General features: G+C 36.8%; 1 protein-coding gene across 1 annotated transcript; it reads right to left on the bottom strand.

The window, feature by feature from the left end:
- Positions 1–3,992: 3,992 nt before the first annotated feature.
- LOC145014972 (aconitate hydratase, cytoplasmic) lies at positions 3,993–9,556 on the bottom strand. The gene is made up of 19 exons (XM_078973418.1): positions 9,213–9,556; positions 8,450–8,554; positions 8,119–8,279; positions 7,941–8,033; positions 7,661–7,846; positions 7,415–7,576; positions 7,186–7,330; positions 6,964–7,106; positions 6,837–6,893; positions 6,667–6,746; positions 6,505–6,580; positions 6,226–6,411; positions 6,067–6,134; positions 5,871–5,989; positions 5,502–5,623; positions 5,329–5,427; positions 4,752–5,231; positions 4,296–4,637; positions 3,993–4,203 (listed from the first exon to the last, which is right to left on the bottom strand). Exons 1-19 carry the CDS (start codon positions 9,484–9,486, stop codon positions 4,135–4,137), a joined length of 2,967 nt encoding a protein of 988 aa, XP_078829544.1. The 5' UTR covers positions 9,487–9,556; the 3' UTR covers positions 3,993–4,134.
- Between the last annotated feature and the right edge of the window lie 1,144 nt (positions 9,557–10,700).

Raw genomic sequence — 10,700 nt, 5'->3', positions numbered from 1 at the left:
TATTTGTATTACAGGAAGTGGCGCAAGGGCATAAGATGGATGAATCATCAAGTTGTTTTGTTTACAAGTTTGTATATGTATATATTTGTTGAATGACTTATAATGTTATCGTTTATGTTTTATGGTCTGTATCGGAACATGACATCCCGAGTTTTGATTATATAATGAAAATACATTTCTTTAGGAAATGTTTTGGTAAATATTATTTTATCACGTTTTTTTTGGGAACAAATTCCGCAAATCTTTTAAATCAAAAAGATTTACTCTGAAATTATTCTAAAATCATAAATGAAACCGGTCTATTCTGGCCGTGATTTTGGGGATGTCACATCAGCCTAGTACGCGGTGCGTACTAGGATTACGCTGGGCGTTCTCTCAGTTTTGCTTAAATAAATTTCTGGGTCTTGATCCTTTAAGACCTTAACTCATATCTTGGATCTGGACTTCCTAACATCTCCTATTCCATAAAGTTATCAACTTTAAGCCTTTGCATGGCTGATTAGGTCACAACACATGAAACTCTTACTTCCTTAACCCAAAATGCACATAGCTCATGCATGGGTTGAATCTCATTATCAAGATCTCATTTTTATGGTTCCCCACCACTAAATACGCTTAAAAGGATATGTCATTTATCTCTAGAGTTCACCAACTCACAAAGTTCAAATCTTGGGACATAAAACCCTAAAATGGACCATACTAAGTATAGATCAAAAGGAATGGGAAAGCTTTGAGCTTTTTACCTTCAAATGATGCTCTAGCCCCAAGAAAGCTCAGATCCAAGGCCTGGACTTCAACTCCATTCTCTTTCATGCTCCTTCTTAACTCCAAAGAGCCCACAATAACACATACAAGCTCAACATGGCCACCCACAAGCTCAAGAACGATTATTTTAGGGTTTGAGAGGGTTTAATGGCTGAGGAAGGTGGCCAGAAATGAGACCATCACATCCTTTAAATAGGGTCACCACTTGAATTAGGGTTTTCCTTCAGCGCCTAGTACGCCCAGCGTACCCTCTGGTACGCCCAGCATACTAGGTGGTACTCGTGTCCAATCCACACTCATAGGTACGCTAAGCGTAATCATACATACGCCCAGCGTACCCGCTGCCACTCATTTCTCCATAAGGACTCAACTTTCCATAACTCCCAAACTATCATAGCTTCTTTGATATAACTTCAGATTCTCAAGATCCTCATTTCTATGGACAGGTGACGAGATGCCTTACGATCCCAGCAACTTTCCACAACCCGAGACTTCCTCATGCCCGGCTCGTGGCCCACGAACCCTAATCATGGACAATCCGAAACGGGATGTTACATTACGATTCTCGGTGTCGTGTCAATTTTGCTGTAAAACTTCGACATATCATAACTTCTTCGTTATAACTCGGATTTCAGGGTTCTTTATATGTACGGAACCCTTGTGACATATATTATAACTTAGTTAATATCATTTATTCTAAATAATCTTCTATCAAAAAGTCTCTTTTGACGTTTATTGTCTCTAAATTGACTAGCCCGAATCTGCGGTGTTACACTTATGGTATTTCTCCATAAGGTCCTTGTTCATCTCGTACGGCCAGTAATCCTCATAGTGCCTTTGCAATTCCAGAGTCAATGTGGCCACCATGATGCACACAACTTTTGTGGCATCATTATAGTGTTTCTTGTAGGCGACCATTTCTTCAGGATTGACCTTCTCTTCATCAATTTCATCTAATGGTTTCTCAAGGACATATTCCTTGTCCTCAAAACGAAGGGTTATGTTAATGTTGCGTATCCAATCATATAGTTAGTGTCATCCAATTGCACATTCGAACAGATGTTCAACAAGGAGAAGTTGTTGGAGGAGGAAGAGGAGGAACGAGAAGCATCGGTTGGAGTAGATATCTGAAAGAGTAGAAAGAGAGTTTTAGTTAGATAAGAATAATCCTCAATATAACACTGAAATGAAATATCAAGGTTAGGATCCCCAACTAAATAATTTACAACTTAGAAAAGGGATGTCGTAATCTAATTGTAAATTATCTAAAGGTAGGTAAATGACGATTTACGAATTTCACCATCGAAAAACGAAATTTAAATGAATTTGGTTTTTAAATGAATATCCTAGATCTTTTGAGATTCATTTAACTTTTCAATGACAAGGTTAATCTTGATTATGCTCTTCCATTTGTGATTGGGATACCCAAGGCTCACAAACAAGATGTAAAGAACCATGCAAATTAGTTTGGTACTCTCGATGTCATTTATCATCTCATTTTAATGTGTCGGTTAACCACACACGCTCCATTAATCAATGATATATTTCGAGACACTCATCGCCACTCTTTATTTGTCCCTATTTGTGTGTCGGTTAACCACACACGCTCTACTAACGACTCATAAAGTGCAATGTGCGATTTCATGGGTTAGCATACAAATTTACATTTTTTCTAAAGTAACTAAGATTAGGAATTAAAAATAAATGTTTAGTTACTTTTTAACTCATTATACTTATTAACGAGAAATTATTTGTCCTATAAAACTCGTTCGGTTGATGACCCTCCACCAATCAAGGAAGCGGTGGTTGAGAGTGAATACTCATTCAATCGCCATTTTATAGTCAGTTTTCTTATACCTTTGTTATAGAACAACTTCGTGAATGAGGCGTACTAACGATTCGTCTGACTCGTCTTATACATATAGTAATATTAGACTTTTAAAGTTACATATAGTATAAGGGTATATTTTTCAAAACTTTTCAAAAATACTAGTTTACATTTTAAATTTCAAAAATTAAACCTTTTAATTTAAACTTAAAAATTAATTCCATCAATATTTGACATTAATTATTAAGTTCCATTAATATACAAATTAATTATGTGACCATTTAAAAAATCAATTATATTAATCACAAAACAATTAATCAAGTCAAATATTAATCTCCTAACTTTAAGACATTTATATTATCATCATATATTCAGCAAAATCGGATTAGGTAAGTAAATATAGCAGATAGATATAAGTGGACACCACAGACTACTGGGATGACAATTCTTCCGGGATTAATGATAAAAGAAAAAAGGAACAAGATAGATATAGCAATTCGAGCTGCTATAGTCTCCAAAGAAGTAGAAACTTTTAATATTCTTCTATGAAAACAATAAGATGTTTGTTTTGGAAGTAGTTAAATATCGTTTGTCTTTTTTCAAATTTGCGGAAGACGTACATTTGCAAAATATCTATCCGCCAGAAGGGAAAAGTATTCAAAAAATACTTTTTGTAGAATCCTTGGGTTGCTAGTGTTCCCATACTCTTTTAGAATCTTTTTCTGTTTTCTCCTTTGGTATGTGAAATGAAGTAGTGGGTGTGTCACATAGAACTGATGGTATAATACTTCAACAAATATATTTACAGTAATTAAATAATAGTTTATAGTATGCTTTTAACGATATATCATCAACATAAGGGATGAGCATGTGAACCGGGGAACCGGCCGGAACCGGAACCCGATGGAACCGGTTGGGCCGGGACCGGGATGTTATTTTTGTGGATTTTTGGAACTGGGAACCAGTAGGAATCGGAACCGATATAACCGGTAGAACCGGCAAAAAACGGTAGAACCGGCAAAAACCGGAATCGTATGATGCTATTGTTCGAAGACCGGTTCCAACATTTGATGACACGACAAAAACCGGTAGGAACCGAGAACCGGTAGAACCGCCGGGCCAGTTCGGTTCTTCATTTGGCCGAAGCCGGTTCCCGGTTCGGACCGGTTCGGTCCTTTTGCTCATCCCTATACATAATCATTACCAACAGAGAATAGAGAAGGAATTAGAACCTTCTCTTTCTGCAGACAAAGGAAAGATTCAAATATCATAGAAACAGTGATTGGCTGAAAGCAACAACTCAACCATGACATACCGGAATCACATGTTAACTCCAACTAAAACCCGAAATAAATAAATAAATAAATAAAAAGAAGAAAGAAATAAAAACTCATTATCGTAGGATGAAATGAAATCGCTATATTATCCACAAGAATAAGCAACCAAAAGCAAACACAAGTTCCAACATTATTCAGAAAAGGAAAGATGTGGAGAGATTATTGATGTAGGATTTCAGAAGTTCAGTTTAACAAAGCAAGCCTTTATTCCTTAATCAAATTCCTGATGACATATTGAAGAATACCACCATGATCAAAATACGTCAATTCCACCTGCAAAGATAAACAGCCAAATAATTAAATAAAATATTAAATAAAATAAAGACTCCAACAATCAATATAGAAACAGAATATAGAGATGATACCTGAGTATCAAATCGAGCTGTACACGTGAAAGATTTCCCATTATCAGTTGTAACAGTAACATCTTGGCCAGGCTTTATCTCACTAACTTTTGAAGGTAAGTCAATAGTGTAACGCTCATGACCGGTCAAACCTAACGTCTCCGCATCCTCACCTGCCTTGAAGCACAGTGGAATAATCCCCATACCAACCAAATTACTCCTATGAATCCTCTCAAAACTTTTTGCTATCACCGCTTTCACCCCCTGCAACATTGGTCCCTTTGCAGCCCAGTCCCTTGAACTCCCACTTCCATATTCTGCACCCGCCAAGACAATAGTATCCTGCCCCGCTTCTTTGTACCTCTGTTTGTAATAAACATCCACATCACAACTTTGTCAGTTTTTAGAAAAAGTGACAAACCGCATGGACCATTCTTGAAATTTACTAAAATAAATAAAATGTGTTATGTGACATACCGTTGCAACGTCAAACACGGAAAGCTTCTCTCCAGTAGGAATGTGGATAGTTTTGGGTCCCACTTCACCATTTAAAAGCTTGTTAACAATGCGAATATTTGCGAAAGTGCCCCTTGCCATAATTTCATCGTTGCCACGACGGCTGCCATAGGAGTTGAAGTCTCTACGGTCAACGCCACGGTCAAGGAGGAACTTTGCAGCAGGGCTGTCTTTATGGATGCTGCCAGCTGGCGAGATGTGATCGGTGGTGATGCTGTCACCGAAATTTAGCAAACAGTAAGCGTCCTTGACCCCGTGGGGGCCTGGTGGGTCCATGGTCATGTCTTTGAAATATGGTGGTTCGTGAATGTAGGTTGAGTTAGGGTCCCATGAATAGAGACTTGATGTTGGGACAGATAACTTGTTCCACATGGGGTTGCCCTGTGTGATTGCGTTGTATGTACTTTTGAACATATCAGGCAACACGCTTGATTGAACCACCTGCAGATTTACCATTTTGTCCCTTTGAGATTCACTTCATGTGGAAAACTAAAACGGTTTTTAAACTATAATAGTATTTATTTATGAATATATCTACCTGAGCGATTTCTTCGGTGCTTGGCCAAACGTCTCTAAAGTAGACATTCTTTCCGTCCTTTGTGGTCCCTATTGGTTCGTTTTCGAAGTCGATGTCGACCTAAAACACACAACATGCAAAACAGGATATGAATTTGTGTTTCTTGGAGGGTAGAAAAGTAATTTTACACATACCGTGCCAGCAAGTGCGTACGCCACGACTAAAGGAGGTGAAGCAAGGTAGTTGGCTCTTGTCAGTGGGTGAACACGCCCTTCAAAGTTTCGGTTTCCGGAAAGCACAGCTGCAGCAACAATATCTGCAACAAATATGTTTTCAAGAGTTAAATAAATTAGCTTATTACAATAATGGTCCCTGTGCTTTTTGATTTTTACTTTGTTTCACTCCAAAATTGAAACTTGGAACTTTTTTTTCCAAGTTTAGTCCCTGGAACGTTGAAATAAGGACTACAACTGAACAAAGGTTTCATGTTTGGACTAAACAAGGAAAAAAGCAGAAACTACAGGGCCCGTTTTTGTAATTTATTACATAAATTACAATTATACCATTGTCAGTAATTGCTGATGCAACCGATTCATGAAGATCTCCTGAGTTTCCAATACATGTAGTGCAGCCATAGCCCACTATGCTGAATCCCTGCTGGTCCAAGTACTTTTGCAGACCACTGTATACACGAGGAAAGTTATAAAATGGAAGGCAAGGAGATTAAAAAGATAATCAAGCACAAAATCGTAATTTTACCTCTGGAGCAAGTATTTTGTGACAACCCCAGAACCAGGGGCAAGGCTGGTTTTTACCCATGGTTTGACCTAATACATGATAATAAAGACTTGTTTAACAAAAAGAATACATAGCATAAAAATATTAGAATATTTTTAAAGAAGTGTAAGCTACACAAACCTCCAAACCAAGTTCACAAGCTTTTTTGGCAACAAGACCAGCTCCAAGCATTACACTAGGGTTTGATGTGTTTGTACAGCTTGTAATAGCTGCTATCACAACACTACCATGCTTCAGCTCAGCAGTTTGTCCATTAAATGGAAAGCTCACAACTTTCTCTTGTGCCTCTTTTGGAACTGCAAAGCCCTGTGAATGAAAATATAAAAGTTTAAATAAAACTCTAACTAATATTATGGTGTAATAATCATATTAATGTCAACTGAATAATCTTAATCTCACCTTAAATCCAACTTTGTTATCAAGGCATGCATGCCAGTCAGCCTTCATGTCTTTTATGGGTACACGGTCATGTGGCCTGTTAGCAAGAAAGTAGCCATAAATCCACTATTTACTCGACAGAAATTCAGAAAAAAAAAAAATACAAAATTGCAACATACATACCGTTTTGGACCAGAAATACAGGGTTCAACATCATTTAGGTCCAACTGTAGATAAGCCGAGTAAACTTTCTCTTGTTGAGGCTGAGGGATATAGCAACAATGTCAGATTTAAAGAAATAACAAAAAACATGAAACATGAAGGGGAATAATGTAAATATTACATAACCTAACCTCACTATAATCAACAAACATGTTGTTTGCTCGCAAGTATGCTTCAATCATAGCCACCTAAAACCAAATCAAGACAGAATTAGTTGAAATTGAAAACTTTCTATTTTAATATTCGAAGACAACTCACAGTTTCATCACTTCTTCCTGTCAATTTAAGGTATTGAAGTGTGACACGATCTACAGGGAAAAAGCCCATGGTTGCACCATATTCGGGTGACATATTTGCAATAGTTGCTCTATCAGCCAAAGACAGCTCACTCATACCCTCACCTACACAAAGATACAAGGGAACAATGTGTCAAAACCTCAAAAAGATTTAAAATATCTTATTAAATAACAGAGACATTACCAAAGAACTCAACAAATTTGCCAACAACACCATGCTTTCTCAACATTTGGGTCACGGTTAACACCAAATCAGTAGCTGTGACACCATTTTGCAACTTTCCAGACAACTTGAAGCCAACAACACCAGGTAAAACCATGCTCATGGGCTGTCATCAACAAATTAATATACCACATAAGTTGGATGATAATTAAAATACTAAATGAGTTTGATAATTTATCAAGTGGTATACTTGTCCAAGCATAGTTGCTTCAGCTTCAATTCCACCTACTCCCCAACCAGCTACTCCCAATCCATCAATCATAGTTGTGTGGGAATCAGTTCCAACAACACTATCTGGATAGAGAACGCCATCAGTGTTGAACACAACTCTACCAAGATACTCCAAATTTACCTGAAAATATGAGAAAAACTTTTAAGAGGAGTGCTCAAATACTCATAGTGAATCATGTGGTTTGAATGTGTGAATCTTTTTTACCTGGTGAACAATACCAGAACCAGGGGGGACAACAAGCATGTTGTCAAAAGCATGTGATCCCCATTTAAGGAAAGCAAATCGTTCGTTGTTGCGTTGAAATTCAAGGTCCATGTTTGCTTGAACAGCATTTGCACTTCTTGCAACATCAACTTGAACTGAATGGTCAATCACAAGGTCAACTGGCACCTGGGAAACATCAAGATTTGAAAGAATGAAAAAGTCAAAAAACTATTGATGATTCAAAACGATATCAGAAGTGAATAGTTAGAATATTACTCACCAATGGGTTGATCTTCTTGGAGTCACCACCGAGTCTGTTCATAGCATCTCGCATACAAGCAAGGTCAACTACAGCTGGAACTCCAGTAAAATCCTGAGAAGATATTATGGATTATTAGAAATGAAAGAAGGGGTGAAAAGTTGTATGCTTTTATAATTGCAGATGTAAGGATATTCACCTGTAAGAGAACACGAGCAGGTTTAAATGGAATCTCCACTTGTTTTGGTGAAGTATTTTCCCAGTCGATGATCTTTTCAACATCATTCTTGGTAACTTGAAAGTCATCACAATTGCGTATGGCAGACTCTAAAAGGATTTTTATAGAGTATGGTAGCTTGTCTGCATATATGTGAAGAACAAGTGTGAAAAAAATAATGAGCGTGAAGGATCATCAAATGTGAATAAGAATTAAGAAGCAGGGAACTTAAAAAAAGGTTATGTTCTATTCTAAACGATCAGAAGGAGAAAAGAGAAACTTTATACAATTAGGAAAAGTTTCATGTCCCTACCAATTCGTGGATCATTTAGTGCAGGAAGACTGTAATACTTTCCGAACTCTCCTCCTCCAGGCTTGGGGAGACTGGTGAATATGCCTTTGAAAGGGTTTTCAGAAGCTGCATAGTTTAGAAAAAGTTAGTGAAAGAGAAATGAAAAGGAGACAAAACAAATAGTGAAATTCCAGCATCATGATGGAACAAATGCTTGTTCCCTTCATCTCATTAACACCCTCAACGAATCTAGACAACTAGTAGTACAAATAACTTTTTTCTGAAAGGAACAACAAAAGCAAATCTAAAAAAGCTATAATCGGCAATTCAGCATCATAAAGTCCATATTCCCCAAGGATTCACAAAAGAAATATGCACACACTTTGAATCCACTAAGTAGCAAGTATAAGTAGAATATCTAGGTGTCAAACTTGCGACAAATCTAAATCAACATTTAATTTGACGATATTACAGGTTTGATCTCAAAAATCAAAACGCAAGTTCTTGTTCTATCTGAACGAGCAAAATCAAAAACTGCAAAACGAAAGGACATGAAAAGTGCTATATAGGTCCAATCCAAGTAGCATAACTAGCTTTGCGTATGTTGTAGGTCATCGATTGACAATGATTAAATTAATGAAAATACAGTATTGATTGATTAAAGAAATGAAATCAAAATCCAGTGACGTAAAGTCAAAACCCCGTATACTCTTGATTTGACAAATCCTAAACAGAAAAGTAATAAGAAATGGATATTCAGCAGTGGTTAAACATAGATATATACCCATGGTAGCGATCTTTCGTTGGAATTGTTGAACGACAGGAGCAACTGCTACGATCTGAGCCCTAGAAGTAACACTGGATCTCCAATCAACACCGTGACTCCACCGTGATACAGAACGGAACGCCGATGAAGTGCTGACCGATCTGAACGGCGAAGAAAGAAGTGAAGCTCTGACGAGACAAGGTTTGGGTTGAAGAGAAGTAGAGAAACGAACTTTAGAAGAAGCTCTAAGAATTGCAGATGAAGATGATGAGTTGGTAATCGCTATATACATCACGATATACCAGAAGAAAAGAAAAAATAAAAAACCCTAAAAATTAAAAGTGGAGAGAGAGAGGAGGTTGTTGAAGTCTTTCATGGCTGCCTAGTGCCGACTGTGAGTGGAGCTTGAGTTCTAGTGTGGGGTGGTGTAGGGTAAGGAGGATGATGATGAGTAGGTGAGGGACGATGGACGGTGAGATTTGTACGAGGATAAAGATCAACGGTATAATCGAGGCTTGAAGTATACTTTGACCATGTGTAAAGGTCCGTAGTTGATAAGGATTTCAATTGAAATCCGCTCGGCTCGGCTCGGCTTGATTTGGCTTGAGTCGGCTTGAAACGGAACGAGTGTGTAATGCACACTCCAATTTACCCATTTGTTCTTTCTACTGTTGGATGCCTACATTCTATGAAACTATATTTCTTTATCATATTTAAAAATAAAAAAATAAATATGGAACACTAAATTTGTTATCTAAACAATCTTTTAGGCATAACGGAAGTTAAACCATGAGAACGATGTTTAAATTTCTTAGCTAAACAATCAGTTAGTAAGTCATTTAAATATGAATTAGATCAAATATTAAAATAAGTATTTTATATATTTGTTGAAACTTTTGTATTTTGTTAAAGTTAGTTAATAAGAGACCCTGTTATATATAAAAAAACAATAATACCAAAATAGATATCCATAATAATTCTATCAACATATGGCGTTGGAAAACGTGACACAACCAAACGGATGAGGAAATGGATATTCCTTGTCCCAAGAAAAATGATGTACGCTTTGTCTGTTTGTCATCGTCAAATTGATAAACTTCAAATAGTTGACAAAAGTAAATCGATCAAATTTGTCAAAAGACTATCCAAAATATATCTAAGTCGTTGTAATATTCTAATCTATAAGTTATTTTATTAAAAAAAATAGTAAAATAATTTACAATATAGTACTTAATTATGTAACAAATATATAATTGCTTTACCAATTTACGAAACACACTAAAGTTTTATTAATTATTAGATGTTGTATCAACATATGGTCACTTCCACCTCATCTTTTCCATTTCTTTGCCGAGCAATAAGTGTGGTGTAACCCTTGCCATTTTGTCATAGAAAAGAAAAAGAAAGAAAGTCACGGCAAGGAGAAGAAAGAGAAAGGGCTAGCTCTTGTCATTTTGCCTTATGTGCTAGGTGTGGTGTTTGTCATGACAAATAGGCACTATGTAG

Source organism: Lactuca saligna, chromosome 9 (assembly GCF_052625555.1).
Source record: "Lactuca saligna cultivar CGN05327 chromosome 9, ASM5262555v1, whole genome shotgun sequence".
In the NCBI taxonomy this organism is placed as follows: Eukaryota; Viridiplantae; Streptophyta; class Magnoliopsida; order Asterales; family Asteraceae; genus Lactuca; species Lactuca saligna.
This window is presented reverse-complemented; position numbering and strand designations above follow the sequence as displayed.

Excerpts from the sequence above, each read along its gene's own strand:
- LOC145014972 (XM_078973418.1), bottom strand. The coding sequence starts at position 9,486 with ATGTATATAGCGATTACCAACTCATCATCTTCATCTGCAATTCTTAGA. Across the intron at positions 6,747-6,836 it reads TGTTTGTTGATTATAGTGAG|CCTCAACAAGAGAAAGTTTA; the intron begins GTTAGGTTATGT and ends TATATCCCTCAG. Across the intron at positions 4,204-4,295 it reads CAGCTCGATTTGATACTCAG|GTGGAATTGACGTATTTTGA; the intron begins GTATCATCTCTA and ends TTATCTTTGCAG.